The 16,595-nt window shown below is 43.4% G+C and overlaps 1 protein-coding gene and 2 pseudogenes across 9 annotated transcripts in view; 2 read left to right on the forward strand and 1 right to left on the reverse strand.

Annotated features, from left to right (window-relative positions):
• The window catches only part of MOV10L1 (Mov10 like RNA helicase 1), a 62,461-nt gene that overhangs the window by 35,848 nt on the left and 10,018 nt on the right, over positions 1-16,595 (forward strand). For all 7 annotated transcript variants that reach the window (XM_086403366.1, XM_086403363.1, XM_086403365.1 and 4 more), the window contains 2 exons: positions 11,209-11,267; positions 11,699-11,796. In XM_086403366.1, the coding sequence (XP_086259492.1) occupies positions 11,209-11,267; positions 11,699-11,796 (157 nt within the window). The remainder of the gene's footprint in view (positions 1-11,208; positions 11,268-11,698; positions 11,797-16,595) is intronic.
• LOC147373297 (S-phase kinase-associated protein 1 pseudogene) lies at positions 1,259-2,723 on the reverse strand (annotated as a pseudogene). The gene has a single exon (XR_015164683.1). The product of XR_015164683.1 is annotated as an S-phase kinase-associated protein 1 pseudogene (transcript).
• On the forward strand, positions 2,024-5,057 carry LOC147373298 (kanadaptin pseudogene; annotated as a pseudogene). Its single transcript, XR_015164757.1, has 2 exons — positions 2,024-2,043; positions 2,713-5,057. The product of XR_015164757.1 is annotated as a kanadaptin pseudogene (transcript).

Genomic DNA, 16,595 nt, shown 5'->3' on the forward strand with positions numbered 1-16,595 from the left:
ACCAACAACCTTAGATGTGCAGATGATACCTCTCTAGTGGCAGAGAATAAAGAGAAACTAAAGAGTCTCTTGATGAGTGTGAAGGAGGAGAGTGAAAAAACTGGCTTGAAACTCAACATTCAAAAAACTAAGATTGTGGCATCCTGTCCCATCACTTCATGGCAAGTTCAGTTCAGTTCAGTCCCTCATTTGTGTCTGACTCTTTGCGACTCCATGGTCTGCAGCACACCAGGCCTCCCTGTCCATCACCAACTCCCAGATCTTGCTCAAACTCATGTCCTTCAAGTCAGTGATGCCATCCAACCATCTCATCCTCTGTCACCCCTTCTCCTCCTGCCTTCAGTCTTTCCCAGCATCAGGGTCTTTTCCAGTGAGCCAGTTCTTCACATCAGGTGGCCAAAGTATTGGAGCTTCAGCCTCAGCATCAGTCCTTCCAATGAATATTCAGGACTGATTTCCTTTGGGATTCACTGGTTTGATCTCCTTGCAGTCCAAGGGACTCTCAAGAATCTTCTCCAACACACAGTTCAAAAGCATTAATTCTTTGGTGCTCAGCTTTCTTTATAGTCCCAGCTCTCACATCCATACATGACCACTGGAAAAACCATAGCTTTGACTAGACGGACTTGTCAGTAGAGTTAACATTTCTGCTCTTTATTTTTTTATTTTTTATTTTTTTTTACTACCTACTAGGTAACTTTATTGAAAGTATCTTGCATTCATGACGGATGCTTTCTGGGTTATGCCACACATTTTAACATTCAAGGTTAAATTATTTTCTACATGCAAGTAGTATGAATAGTTTTCCCCACATGGGATCACTGATTATAGAAAGATGACACACCATATAGGCTATCTTTTTTAACTGAAAAGCTAGCAAACTAATTATTATATCTCCTCCCAAACCACTGACTGAGTAGTAACTGAGCCTTCAAAGTTGAGAGGATTAAAAATGCAAAAATAAGCCCTCAGACCCAATTAAGGAAGCCCTGCTACATACAGGCTAATGAATACCAGGGGTACTTACTCCTCCAGGAAGATTAAAGACACTCTGATAACCCCACTCAAAGCATTTACCTCAAGTAGCCTTTATCCAGTTTCCAGTTGAATAAAGATAATACGTTGTTAAATTCTATTTCAGAAGGTTTTTTGCAAGTTGCTTTATTTACAACGCCAACTTTAAAAGTCACTGAACTAAAATTAACTGGACAATAAACTAGGCAGAAATTGCTTTACAAAAAGGGAAAGCCCAAAATGCCACTTTCTATAGGGAACCCACAGTTCAATTTTATTCAGAGCAAAGAAAAGAAACTTTCAATCACACTAGAAGAAACTGGGCCTTAAGTTTGGGAACTGTACTGAAACTACACATGCAATGAGGACAACATTCTGCTGATACAATTCACTTGCTGCTGCATTTGTTGACTCTTTTTCTAATATTAACAATTATAAACAAAGCAGTGCAACTAGTATTTGGAATAATCCTTACAGTGTTACAGCGTTAGACACGAAATTTCACTTCTCCTCACACCACTGGTTCTCTTTGCGTACCTGGGCTTCCTCTTCTTCAGTAAAATCATTTTTGATATTGAATGTCTTTCTAATCTCAGGAGTTTTGCCCTTGATAATATTAGCAACAGTCTTGCGGGTAACATCAAGCAAACCTTTGATGTCTAAGTAGTTTGCTGCCGATATAAGTTCAAAGAGTGTCCCTTGGTCAACTTTCAGGAATTCTTGATCCCAAACAGGTATATCATCTGTTCGTTTTTCTTTGTTCTCATCATCCTCAGGAGGAGGAGGATCATCCTTGTAGTGGGTGCACCACTGAATGACCTTTTTCAATATTGCTGCATTAACATTTGGCAAGGGGACTGGATCATCATCTCCTTCATCATCCATTCCCAAATCTTCCAATATAGTCTTGATGGTCACAGATTGTTTTGCAATTTCAGCATCAACTTTGAATATCTCTCCATCAGAACTCTGCAACTTAATTGAAGGCATGATGTTAGGTCTCAAGGAGATGGCGGGCCGGAGGCTAAAGTGAGCAGGGCAACGTCGTCAAACAGCAACACTGAGAAGCGGAGAACAAGGCCACTACAGCCACATCTCTGCTCTTTAATATGCTATCTATGTTGGTCATAACTTTCCTTCCAAGGAGCAAGCGTCTTTTAATTTCATGGCTACTGTCACCATCTGCAGTGATTTTGGAGCCCAAGAAAATAGTCTGTCACTGTTTCCATTGTTTCACCATCTATTTGCCATGAAGTGATGCCACGATCTTAGTTTTCTGAATGTTGAGTTTTAAGCCAACTTTTTCACTCTCTTTCACTTTCATCAAGAGGCCTTATAGTTCCTCTTTGCTTTCTGCCATAAGGGTAGTGTTATCTGTATATCTGAGGTTATTGATATTTCTCCCAGCAATCTTGATTCTTCCAGCTTGAGTTTCATCCAGCCCAGCATTTCTCATGATGTACTCTGCAGGTAAGTTAAACAAGCAGAGTGACAATATACAGCCTTGATGTACTCCTTTCCCAATTTTGAACCAGTCTCTTGTTCCATGTCCAGTTCTAACTGTTGCTTCTTGACCTGCATACAGATTTCTCAGGAGGCAGGTAAGGTCCAGAAAGAATGAAGAGATGGAGCCAGAGCAAAAACAAAGCCCAGTTTTGGATGTGACTGGTGATAGAAGTAAAGTCTGATGCTCTAAAGAACAGTATTGCAGGGGGAGCCGGATGTCCCGCCGGCCCTGCCGGACAGCGGGGAGACTAGGGGTCCAGCGGAGGAGCAGCCGCGACCCCACACGGCGGCTCCTTCCCCTGGCTGCCCGGCCCGGGCTCCCCCTTACCGAGAGCCACCGTGGGGCGGCCCCACCACGGCCCCCTACAGCCTCGAGACACTAAAAGGCAGCACCATCCTGGGCACCCGGAACTTGAAAGGACTGAGTTGCTGCCTTTTCAGGAGGCTCCCTAGCTGCGACGTGTGCCTGGAGCATCCTTTGGTGTCTCGCTACCACGCCGTGCTGCAGCACAGGGTGTCTGGCCTCGATGCAGAAGGCGACGGCCATGGGCCTGGCTTCTATCTCTACGATTTGGGAAGCACCCACGGCACTTTTCTTAACAAAACCCGCATCCCACCCGCACCTATTGTCGGGTCCACGTCGGACATGTTCTTCGCTTTGGAGGCAGCACCTGGCTCTTTCTTCTTCAGGGACCAGAGGAGGATCGAGAGGCAGAATCCGAGTTGACAGTAACGCAGCTGAAGGAACTGCGCAAGCAGCAACAAATGATGTTGGAAAAGAAGATGCTGGGAGAAGACTCAGATGAAGAAGAGGAAATGGATACCGCTGAAAGAAAGAGAAGTACTAGTAGTCAGGACGATGAAATGGGCTGCACCTGGGGAATGGGAGAAGATCCTGTAGAGGATGAGGCTGAAGAGAACCCCATTGTCTTAGAGTTTCAACAAGAAAGGGAGGCTTTTTATATAAAGGATCCAAAAAAGGCTCTCCAAGGTTTTTTTGACTGAGAAGGAGAAGAATTAGAATATGAATTTGATGAACAGGGTCATAGCACTTGGCTCTGCAGGGTGAGATTACCTGTGGATGATTCAACTGGAAAACAGCTAGTGGCAGAGGCCATTCAATCAGGAAAGAAAAAAGAAGCAGTGATTCAGTGTTCACTGGAAGCTTGTCGAATCCTCGATACTTTGGGATTGCTGCGGCAGGAGGCAGTATCTCGGAAAAGGAAAGCCAAGAACTGGGAAGATGAAGACTTTTAAGACAGTGATGATGACACATTTCTTGATCGGACTGGCCTGGTTGAAAAGAAGCATCTGAATCGAATGAAGAAGGCTGGGAAGGTTGACGAGAAGCCAGAGACCTTCGAATCACTGGTTGCAAAGTTAAATGATACTGAAAAGGAACGCTCTGAAATTTCTGAGAGACTGAAAGCCTCCAGCAAAGCTCTGTCAGAGTCTCCGTCTCAGGACTCTTTAGATGCGTTCATGTCAGAAATGAAGTCAGGGAGTGCATTAGATGGTGTGTCCCGGAAGAAACTTCACTTGAGAACTTTTGAACTGAGAAAAGAACAGCAGAGACTTAAAGGGTTGATAAAGATTGTAAAGCCAGCAGAGATTCCAGAACTAAAAAAAATTGAAAGTCAGGCTACAGATGGAGAAAACAAAGCTAAAAAGCTCACATTGCCTCTCTTTGGTGCCATGAAAGGAGGAAGCAAATTCAAATTAAAAACGGGAACAGTAGGGAAGATACCCCCCAAGCGTCCAGAACTCCCTCCAACTCTAATGAGAATGAAGGATGAGCGTGAAGTAGAGGAGGAGGAAGAGGAAGAGGAGAAAGAAAAGGAGGAGCATGAAAAGAAGAAAATGGAGGCTGGAAGCAGTAGGCTGCAGCAGGAGACAGAACCGGAAGAAGCAGCGCAGGAGACGAGTCCTCCCGCAGACTTCACATGTTCTAAAGAAACAAACCATGAAAACATGTCTCAACTCAGCCAAGTGGAACAGAATAAAGATTGCCAAGAGATTAGTGAAGCAGCTGCATCGTGTGAGGAGCCCTCAGCATCAAAGAATGAGAATGAGAAAAGCAGAGATGAATTCAAGAAAAAGAAAGCTCCTGGTCCAGGCAAAGTTCCACTGATACTTTCCTCCAAATATCCAGAAGATGACCCAGATTACTGTGTGGGTCCCACCTGAAGGCCAAAGTGGAGATGGCAGGACCCATCTTAATGACAAGTATGGTTATTGATTGCTTCTGAATCTTAAAGGAAGACCTTGTGGACCATGTGACATGGGATATTTAGGATAATATATCAAGTTGAATGTCCAGAGAAGGAATTCAGATGCTCATTTGTAAAATCTGATGACTGGCATTTTCTTCTGTACTCCTAGCTTCCTAAATTTACCTACCTATTTGATTCTCTTGAATTTGATATTTATGTTTAAAAGTGTTTGTGTATGTATGTAAAAAGGAACCATATATTTTGAGAATTAGTAAAGTGAGAGACATGAGTCTATTAAAGTAAGAAGCTGAAAAAAAAAAAAAAGAATAGTATTGCATAGGAACCTCGAATGTTAGATCCATGAATCAAGGTAAATTGGAAGTGGTCAAACAGGAGATGGCAAGAGTGAACATTGACATTTTAGGAATCAGTGAACTAAAAAGAATTGGAATGGGCTAATTTAACACAGATGATCATATATACTACTGTGGGCAGGAATCCCTTAGAAGAAATGGAGTAGCCATCATAGACAACAGAAGAGTCCGAAATGCAGTACTTAGGTGCACTCTCAAAAACAACAGAAGGATCTGTGTTCATTTCCAAGGCAAATCATTCATTATCACAGTAATCCAAGTCTGTGCCCCAACCACTAATGCTGAAGCTGAAGTTGAACAGTTCTATGAAGATCTACAAGACTTTCTAGGACTAACACCCCCCCAAAAATGTGCTTTTCATCATAGGGGACTGGAATGCAGAAGTAGGAAGTCAAGAGATACTTGGAGTAACAGGCAAGTTTGGCCTCGGAGTACAAAATGAAGCAGGGCGAAGGCTAACAGAGTTTTGCCAAGAGAATGCCCTGGTCGTAGCAAACACCCTTTTCCAGTAACAAAAGAGAAGACTCTACACATGGACATCACCAGATGATCAATACCGAAATTAGATTGATTATATTCTTTGCAGCTAAAGATGGAGAAACTGTATAGTCAGCAAAAACAAGATCAGGAGCTGACTGTGGCTCAGATCATGAACTCCTTATTGCCAACTTCAGACTGAAATTGAAGAAAGTAGGGAAAACCACTAGGCCATTCAGGTATGACCTAAATCAAATCCCTTACATTTATACACTGGAGGTGAGAAATAGATTCAGTGGATTAGATCTGATACAGTGCCTGAAGAACTAGGGACGGAGGTTCGTGACGTTGTACAGGAGGCAGGGATCAAGACCATCCCCAAGAAAAAGAAATGCAGAAAGGCAAAGTGGATGTCTAAGGAGGCATTACAAATAGCTGTGAAAAGAAGATAAGCTAAAGGCAAAAGAGAAAAGGAAAGATATACCCATCTGAATGCAGAGTTCCAAAGAATAGCAAGGAGAGATAAGACAGCCTTCCTCAAGTGATCACTGCACAGAAATACAGGAAAACAATAGAATGGGAAAGACTAGAGATCCCTTCAAGAAAATTAGAGCTACCAAGGGAACATTTCATGCAAAGATGGGAACAATAAAGGACAGAAATGGTATGGACCTAATAGAAGCAGAAGATATTAAGAAGAGGTAGCAAGAATACACCCAAGAACTATACAAAAAAGGTCTTCATGACCCAGGTAACTACGATGGCGTGATCACTCACCTAGAGCCAGACATCCTGGAATGTGATGTCAGTGGGCCTTAGGAAGCATCACTACGAACAAAGCTAGTGGAGGTGATGGAATTCCAGTTGAGCTATTTCGAGGCCTAAAAGATGATGCTGTGAAAGTGCTGCACTCAGTATGCAAGCAAATTTGGGAAACTCAGCAGTGGCCACAGGACTGGAAAAAGTCAATTTTCATTCCAGTCGGAAAGAAAGGCAATGGCAAAGAATGTTCAAACTACCGCACAATTGCACTCATCTCACGTGCTAGCAAAGTAATGCTCAGTATTCTCCAAGTGAGGTTTCAACAGTACATGAACTGAGAACTTCCATATGTTCAAGCTGGATTTAGAAAAGGCAGAGAAACCAGAGATCAACTTGCCGACATCTGTTGGATCATGGAAAAAGCAAGAGAGTTCCAGAAAAGCATCTACTTCTGCTTTATTTACTACGCCAAAGCCTTTGACTGCGTGGATCACAATAAACTGTGGAAAATTCTTAAAGAGGTGAGAATACCAGACCACCTTTCCTGTCTCCTGAGAAATCTGTATGCAGGTCAGGAAGCAACAGTTAGAACTGGACATGGAACCACAGACTGGTTCCAAATAGGAAAAGGAGTATGTCAAAGCTGTATATTGTCACCCTGCTTATTTAACTTATATGCAGAGTACATCATGAGAAACGCTGGATGAAACACAATCTGGAATCAAGATTGCCAGGAGAAATATCAATAATCTCAGATACACAGATCATACTACCCTTATGGCAGAGAGCAAAGAGGAACTGAAAAGCCTCTTGATGAAAGTGAAAGAGGAGAGAGAAAAAGTTGGCTTAAATCTCAACATTGAGAAAACGATGATCATGGCATCCGGTCCCATCACTTCATGGCAAATAGATGGGGAAACAGTGTCAGATTTTAGGGCAGGGAAGCCTGGTATGCTGCAGTCCATGGGTTTGCAAGGAGTTGGACATAACTTAGCGACTGAACAACAGCAACAAATTAAGTTACTCAAAATTAGATCATTTCACACTTCAGAAAATCTGTATTTCCTACTTGTTTGAAAAATGAGAGGATGGATGACACGGCAGTGAAGCAGGTGAGACAGAACCAGGAGGCCAGGCCTCTCAATGCGCAGATGGTCCCTCCTTATGCTCCTTTGCAAGTATTTTTCCTCCTTAAAAAAGTAGGTTTACTGAGATACAATGGTCATAAAATGTTATGCCAGTTTAAAGTGTACAGTTTCATGATTTTGATGTTTGGATGCCCATTGGATCCGTCCTCACAGTGAAGACCGCGCTGGGTCTGGCTCCGCAGGCGTTTTCTGGTGCCCCGTCGTGACTTGTCTGTGCACCAGTGCCCAGTCTCCAGAGGCTCGTTTTCATTTCATAGAATTTACGTTAATTGCAAACATATAGGACCTACTCTTTTTTGCCTGGCGTCTTTCTCTCAGCTAATTATCTTGAGATTCAGCCTTACTTTTGCATGAATTCATTCCTTTTTATGAGTAATATTGCCTTATAAGATCATACCCTAGCTCACTAATTCAGGCACCTGTGGTTGGACGCTAGCTTGTTTGCTGATCGTGGCCGTCACAGATGAAGCTGCTGTGAGCATCATGCCTGAGGGTCCGTATGGACAGGTGTTTTCCCTTCTCTTGGGTAAGCGCCTGGCAGTGCCACAGCTGTGTACAGCGGCTGGTGTACACTGGGCATCCAGAGACACTGCCAGGCCCTCCTCCAGTGGCTGCACTGCCTGTGTGCCCCCCAGCGTGTGTGAGGCTGCACTTGCCCCACTAGCTCGCAGCCCCTGGGCCGTCGGTCTTGCTGCCTGTGGCGGTATGCGCTGTGCTGCGGGGCTCCTGTGGGCTCAGCGGTCCTCGCTGTGATGACCAACACTTGCTGGCATCACGTGGCCTTGGTGAGAGCGCCTGCTCTGGTCTGTGGGTCACAGCATCCATCATGTGCTTTATTTTTGTTCATCTGGAGAATTGTTCACATATTCTCAGTGCAAGTCCTTTATGAGGTGTGTTTTTTGCAAGTGTTTTCTCAGACTGTGGCTTGTGTTCTCATTGTTTTTAGCAGTGCCTTTTGAAGAGCAGAAATTCTTAATTTTGATGACGTTCAGTGTATCAGTTTTTCTTTGATGGACAGTGGTTTCGTGACACGTTTAATAAGTCTGCCAAAGTCAAGGTCATAAGGGTTTTCTCCTGTTTTTTTCTATAATAGAAATTTTACAGCTTGAAGCTTTGTATTTACGGCTATGACCTATTTCGTTTTTACAGATGATGCAAGGTATGGGTTGACCAGGGGCAGAGGGTGTCCACCTGTCCCAGCACCGTTTGTTGAAAAGACAGACTGTCCTTTGTCCAATGAGTGACCTTGTCACCTTTTTGAAAGCCAGTTGGCCTGTGCCTGTGGATCTGCTCCTAAGCTCTCTGTTCTGCTCCACAGAACAGAGTGTGTTCGCAGCCACACCACAGAGTCTCTTCCTGGTGCCCTCGTGGTAGGTCATAGAGTCGAGGGGACCGCCTCCAGTGAGTCCCTCTTCTGCAGAATGGCACTGTCCTACATGTTGGCATTCCTTGGGGATTTTAGATTCAGCCTGTCAGTTTCTACAGAGAGCCTGTTGAGATTTTGGTCAGGATGGCATGATGGACCCTTTAGGTCCACTTCAGGGACAGTAGGCATCTTGTTTTACATGGAGCAGAGTTGATTTACAGGACTATGTTAGTCTCCACTGCACAGCAAAGTGATGAAGTCACGTATTTCTTTCAGTTTCCGTTCCCATTCTAGGTTATCGCAGTACCCTTTCGGCCTCAATCCCTTGCTCATGCCCGCTCCTTCCTGCCTATTAAAGCCTTGTGTTTTGAGCAGCTCCTCACGCTCCTTTGTGTCTGCGGTTTGGGCTGCCTGACTGCCTGATTGTAATCAATTTTTGCTCTAATAAACTCTTAAAATTTTTAACATGCCTCAGTTTATCTTTTAACTGTTTTGAATAAATTTCATAGGAGTGAGTCTTCACCATTGGTTACTTCCCTTTAAAAATTTTTTTAATTTATTTTTGGCTGTGCTGGGCTTTGCTGCTGAGCTCAGGCTTTCTCTGGTTGGGGTGAGCGGGGGCTCCTCTGGCTGTGGTGCTGCAGGCTTCTCAGTGCAGCGGCTTCTCTGTGGAGCACAGGTTTAGGCTCAAGGGCTCAGTACTTGTGGTGCATGGACTTAGTTGCCCCGCGGCACGTGGGGTCTTCCTGGGCCAGGGATCCAACCAGTGTCCCCTGCATTGCAAGGCAGACTCTTAGCCACTGTTCCACTCGGGAAGCTGAAAGTTACTAGATTGGTGCAAACATGATTGCAGTTTCAGACTGTAAATTTTAAATCATTATGACTAGACTCAAACACATCTTTATTGGTCGAAATAGGAACCCTTACAATCAGTACATGTTTGCCAGCGAGAAATAAGTTTGTTTATTCCTGTAGTGCAAAAATCCATTCTTCGGGATCTTGAACTCTTGAAAAGCATTTTCTGCTTCCTCTTGGTTGTGGAAGTGTTTTCCCTGCAAAAAGTTACCAAGATGCTTGAAGAAGACATAGTTGGTTGGCAAGAGGTCTGGTGAGAATGGCAGATGACACAAAACTTCGCAGCCCAATTCATTCAACTTTTGAAGCACTGGTTGTATGACATGTGAGGGCGTTGTCGTGGAGAATTGGGCCCTTTCTGTTGACCGGTAGCAGCTGCAGGCATTACAGTTTTTAGTGCATCTCATGCATTTGCTGAGCATACTTCTCAGCTGTAATGGTTTAGCCAGGATTTGGATCAGACGGGCAGCAGATGACAAAATAGTGACCATGACCTTTTTTGGTGCAAGTTTGGCTTTGGGAATTGCTTTGGAGCTTCTTGGTCCAGCCACTGAGCTGGTCATTGCCGGTTGTCATATAAAATCTACCTTTTGTCACATATCACAATCTGACCGGGAAATGGTTTGTTGTTGCTGTGTAGAGTAAGAAAACGACACTTCAGAACGATGATTTTGATTTTCAGTCAGCTCATAAGGCACCCACTTACCAGGTTCTTTCACCTTTCCAATTTGCTTCGAGTGCCGAACAACAATAGAGTGGTCGGCATTGAGATCTTTGGCAGCTTCTCGTGTAGTTGTAAGAGGATCAGCTTCAATGATTGTTCTCAGTTGGTCGTTGTCAACTTTGATGGCCAGCCACTGTGCTCCCCATTTTCAAGGCTCTCATCTCCTTTGTAAAACTTATTGAACCACGACTGCTCTGTACATTCGTTAACATTCCTAGACCAAGTGAGCTGTTGATGTTGTGAGTAGTCTCTGCTGCTTTATGACCCATTCTTAACTTGAATAAGAAAGTTGCTCAAATGTGCTTTTTGTCAAACATTATTTCCTTAATCTAAAATAAATATAAGTAGTAAGTCGGTAACAAAAAAGACATAAAGCGAGAAATGTTCATTAAAATGATGTATAACGTAACTGCATTTATTTGAGAATGTGTTCCAGTATCAAATGGCAAAGTTCAACAGTGCAAAACCAAAATTACTTTTTCACCAACCTAATACTTTACTACTGATGCAGCATTGTTGCTACCTTTCTGACACTTCACAGGCTCTATTTTCTTTTTCTTCTCCTTGTTCACTTTATACGTTAAAACAGAGATAGTCCCAGAAGGGAAGGCATCCCTGCGACCCTGACGCATTTGAGGTTTTCCTGGTGAACTCTGGGCACGCTGGTGGCGGCCTCACGGCTGGCGGGCTGCTGTGCTCCCAGCCGGGGCTCTGGGCGCCCGTCTGCTGAGGCGCCCGGCGCTGACCCGTGTTGCTTTCTCCTCCGCAGGACCACCAGCAGACGCTGCCACTTTGCACTTGAACAGGTCATCCACTTGGGGGCAAAAGGTACTACTTTGGGGGGATGATGGTTTTATATCTTCCTGGAGTGTTTTAGAAGCTTCTTGTAGAATTTTGTGTAAATCAGTTTCTTCAGCCGTACATTAGAAGTGAATGGAAATTCTGATAGCCAGTGTTTTTTCTATTGGGGAGGTTCAGTGTTTTCTGACAATTTCAAGTATGTAGAAATAGCACGCTTAAATTATTAACAATAAAATGATCGTACTCTGCCTCCCCATCTCAATATCACTTGTTTGTGTGCCACAATGAACAAGAAAATGGCAGGGTTGCACAGAACATGCGGTGCTGGCGTTATGCTGCAGCTGAGGAGCGGCCCCGGAGCAGGGAGCAGAGGGGTACACAGACATGCATGTCTTCTCTCTTCGCCTTTCTAAGCTTCTCAGTAATATCTGCCTTCTCGTGCTGTCTTGTTTTAAAAGTGTTGTTTCCAGAAGAAATCATTTTACAGCCTCCCCAGGTGACATGGAATTGGACCCATGCGCAAGACACCAAAAGGGATGGACAGTCTACCTCCAAGGTACTGCTTTGATATTTGTAAATAGATAATAGTTTCCTCTCAGTTTACTGGTGCATCAGAGGAGTATAGTGAGCGCAGTTCACAAATAACCCCACGTCGCAGTGAAAGTAAAACTAGTCACTGTGTGAAGTCTGTGTACCATTACATGTGGGCTAATGACAGCTGCAATAGAGTAAGCAGGGAAAAGGAAGGTAAGGATATATCGTGTGAGCACGTAGTTTTATTTTTTTGTTTGTTCGTTTGTTTTTATTTACCTTTTAATTTTTTAATTGAAAGCTAATTGCTTTACAGAATTTTGTGGTTTTCTATCGTTTATAAACAAGAATCAGCCATAGGCACACCCATGTCCCCTGCCTCCCATCTCCCTCCCCACCCCACCCTCCCGCCTGTTGCAGGGCCCCTGTTTGAGTTCCCTGAGTCACACAGCGAATTCCCGTTGCCTGTCTGTCTTACATATGGTATTGGGAATTTCCATGTTACTCTCTCCGTACATCTCCCCTTCTCCCTCAACTCTTCCCACTGTGTCCATAGGTTCATAGCTCTTTCTCTGAAAGAGAAATTAAGGAATCAATCCCATTCACCATTGCAACAAAAAGAATTAATATCTAGGAATAAACTTACCTAAGGTGAAAACAGACCTGTATACAGAAAACTATAGGACACTGATGAAGGAAATCAGTTCAGTCCAGTTGCTCAGTCGTGTCTGACTCTTTGCGACCCCATGAACCGCAGCACACCAGGCCTCCTGTCTGTCACCAACTCCCCGACTTCACTCAAACCCATGTCCATCGAGTCAGTGATGCCATCCAACCATCTCATCCTCTGTCGTCCCCTTCTTCTCCTGCTCTCAATCTTTCCCAGCATCAGGGTCTTTTCAGATGAGTCAGTTCTTCGCATCAGGTGGCCAAAGTATTGGAGTTTCAGCTTCAGCATCAGTCCTTCCAATGAATATTCAGGACTGATTTCCTTTAGGATGGACTGGTTGGATCTCCTTGCAGTCCAAGGGACTCTCAAGAGTCTTCTCCAACACCACAGTTCAAAAGCATAAATTCTTCAGCACTCAGCTTTATTTACAGTCCAACTCTCACATCCATACATGACCACTGGGAAAACCGTAACTTTCACTAGACGGACCTTTGTTGGCAAAGTAATGTCTCTGCTTTTGAATATGCTGTCTAGGTTGGTCATAACTTTCCTTCCAAGGAATAAGTGTCTTTTAATTTCATGGCTGCAATCACCATCTGCAGTGATTTTGGAGCCCAGAAAAATAAAGTCTGTCACTGTTTCCACCGTTTCCCTATCTATTTGCCATGAAGTGATGGGACTGGATGATGCCATGATCTTAGTTTTCTGAATGTTGAGCTTTAAGCCAACTTTTTCCACTCTCCTCTTTCTCTTTCATCAAGAGGCTCTTTAGTTCTTCTTCACTTTCCGCCATAAGGGTGGTGTCATCTGTACATCTGAGGTTATTGATATTTCTCCCGGCAATCTTGATTCCAGCTTGTGCTTCCTTCAGCCCAGCGTTTCTCATGATGTACTCTGCAGGTAAGTTAAGCAGGGTAACAATATAACGCCTTGGCGTACTCCTTTTCCTATTTGGAACCAGTCTGTGGTTCCATGTCCAGTTCTAACTGTTGCTTCCTGACCTGCATACACATTTCTCAGGAGGCAGGTCAAGTGGTCTGGTATTCCCACCTCTTTAAGAATTTTCCACAGTTTGTTGTGATCTGAACAGTCAAAGGCTTTGGCATAGTCAATAAAGCAGAAATAGATGTTTTTCTGAAACTCTCTTGCTTTTTCAATGATCCAGCAGTTGTAGGCAATTTGATCTCTGATTCCTCTGCCTTTTCTAAAACCAGCTTAAACATGAGGAAGTTCACAGTTCACGTACTGTTGAAGCCAAGATTGGAGAATTTTGAGCATTACTTTGCTAGCGTGTGAGATGAGTGCAATTGTGCGGTAGTTTGAGCATTCTTTGGCATTGCCTTTCTTTGGGATTGGAATGAAAACTGACCTTTTCCAGTCCTGTGGCCACTGCTGAGTTTCCCAAATTTGCTTGCATATTGAGTGCAGCCCTTTCACAGCATCATCTTTTAGGATTTGAAATAGCTCAACTGGAATTCCATCACCTCCACTAGCTTTGTTCATAGTGATGCTTCCTAAGGCCCATTGACATCACATTCCAGGATGTCTGGCTCTAGGTGAGTGATCACACCATCGTGATTATCTGGGTCGTGAAGATGTTTTTTTGTACAGTTCTTCTGTCTATTCTTGCCATCTCTTCTTAGTATCTTCTGCTTCTATTAGGTCCATACCATTTCTGTCCTTTATTGTTCCCATCTTTGCATGAAATGTTCCCTTGGTATCTCTCATTTTCTTGAAGAGATCTCTAGTCTTTCCCATTCTATTGTTTTCCTGTATTTCTGTGCATTGATCACTTAGGAAGGCTTTCTTATTTCTACTTGCTATTCTTTGGAACTCTGCATTCAGATGGGTATGTCTTTCCTTTTCTCTTTTGCCTTTAGCTTCTCTTCTTTTCAGAGCTATTTGTAAGGCCTCCTCAGACAACCACTTTGCCTTTCTGCATTTCTTTTTGTTGGTGATGGTCTTGCTCCCTGCCTCCTGTACAATGTCTTGAACCTCCGTCTCCAATTCTTCAGGCACTCTGTGTGTCAGATCTAATCCCTTGAATCTACTTGTCACTTCCAGTGTATAATTGTAAGGGATTTGATTTAGGTCATACCTGAATGTCCTAGTGGTTTTCCTTACTTTCTTCAATTTAAGTGTGAATTTGGCAATAAGGAGTTTGTGGTCTGAGCCACAGTCAACTCCCGGTCTTATTTATGCTGACTATGTAGAGCTATAACCTAACACCATACGTAAAGATAAACTCAAAATGGATTAAAGACCTAAACATAAGACCAGAAACTATTAAACTCTTTGTGGAGAACATAGGCAGAACACTTGATGAGATAAATTGAAGCAAGATCTTCTATGACCCATCTCTTAGAGTAATGGAAATATAAACAAAAATAAACAAGTGGGACCTAATTAAACTTGAAAGCTTTTGCACAGCAAAGGAAACCACAAACAAGGTGAAAAGACAACCCTCAGAATCAGAGAAAATAATAGCAATGGAAACAAGTGTTAAATAATTAATTTCAAAAATACACAAGCAGCTCATACAACTCAATACCAGAAAAGCAAACAAGCGGATCAAAAGGTGGGAAAGGGACCCGAAGAGACATTTCTCCAAAGAAGACATACAGATGGCTAACAAGCACGTGAAAAGATGCTTAACATCAGTCATTATTAGAGAAATGCAAATCAAGACCACAATGAGATACACCTCACACCAGTCAGAATGGGCATCAGCAAAAAGTCTACAAGCAACCTAGATGCCCATCAGCAGATGAATGAATAAGAAAGCTGTGGTATATATACACAATGGAGTACTACTCAGCCATTAAAAAGAATACATTTGAATCAGTTCTAATGAGGTGGATGAAACTGGAGCCTATTATACAGAGTGAAGTAAGCCAGAAAGTAAAACACCAATACAGTATACTAACGCATGTATATGGAATTTAGAAAGATGGTAACAATAACCCTGTGTACGAGACAGCAAAAGAGTCACTGATGTATAGATCAGTCTTACAGACTCTGTGGGAGAGGGAGAGGGTGGGGAGATCTGGGAGAATGGCATTGAAACATGTATAATATCATGTATGAAACGAGTCACCAGTCCAGGTTCGATGCACAATACTGGATGCTGGGGGCTGGTGCACTGGGACGACCCAGAGTGGGGTATGGGGAGGGAGGAGGGAGGAGGGTTCAGGATGGGGAACACAGGTATACCTGTGGCAGATTCATTTCGATATTTGGCAAAACTAATACCATATTGTAAGGTTTAAAAATAAAATTAAAAAAAAAAGTCTACAAACAGTTAATGCTGGAGAGGGTGTGGAGAAAAGAGAACACTCTTGGATTGCTGGTGGGAATGTAAAATGATGGAAGATGGTATGGAGACTCCTTAAAAAACTAGGAATAAAACCACCATATGACCCAGCAATCCCACTCCTAGGCATATATCCCGAGGAACTCAAAACTGAAAAGACACATGAATCCCAGTGTTCATTCCAGCACTGTCTACAATAGCAACAACATGGAAGCGACCTAGATGTCTGTCGAGGGATGAATGGATAAAGAAGCTGTGGTACATATACACAATGGAGTACTACTAGGCCATAGAAGGGAATGCATCTGAATCTGCTCTAATGAGGTGGATGAAGCTAGAGCCTACTATACAGAGTGAAGTCAGAAAGAGAAAGAGAAATATCATATACTGACACACATATGGAATCTGAGGAGATGACACCGATGAATTTACTTTCAGGGCAGCAGTGGAGAAACAGACATAGAGAACAGCCCTGTGGACACGGTGGGAGGGGAGGAGGGGGAAGGGGAGATGTACGGAGAGACCAACGTGGAAATTCACAATGCCACACGTGAGACAGACGGCAACGGGAATTCGCTGTGTGACTCAGGGAACTCAAACAGGGGCCCTGCGACAGGCGGAGGGTGGGGTGGGGAGGGAGATGGGAGGCAGGGGACATGGGTGTGCCTATGGCTGATTCTTGTTCATGTATGACAGAAAAGCACAAAAATTTTACTTCTTCTCCGATCTGGATTCCTTTTATTTGTTTTTCTTCTCTAATTGTCATATGTAGGACTATTTTGAATAATTGTGGTAAGAGCGGACACCCTTGTCTCGTTCCTGATCTTAGAGGGAGTGCTTT

This window comes from Bos grunniens, chromosome 5 (assembly GCF_055505025.1).
Source record: "Bos grunniens cultivar Pamir isolate PY7600 chromosome 5, Bosgru_T2T1.0, whole genome shotgun sequence".
In the NCBI taxonomy this organism is placed as follows: Eukaryota; Metazoa; Chordata; class Mammalia; order Artiodactyla; family Bovidae; genus Bos; species Bos grunniens.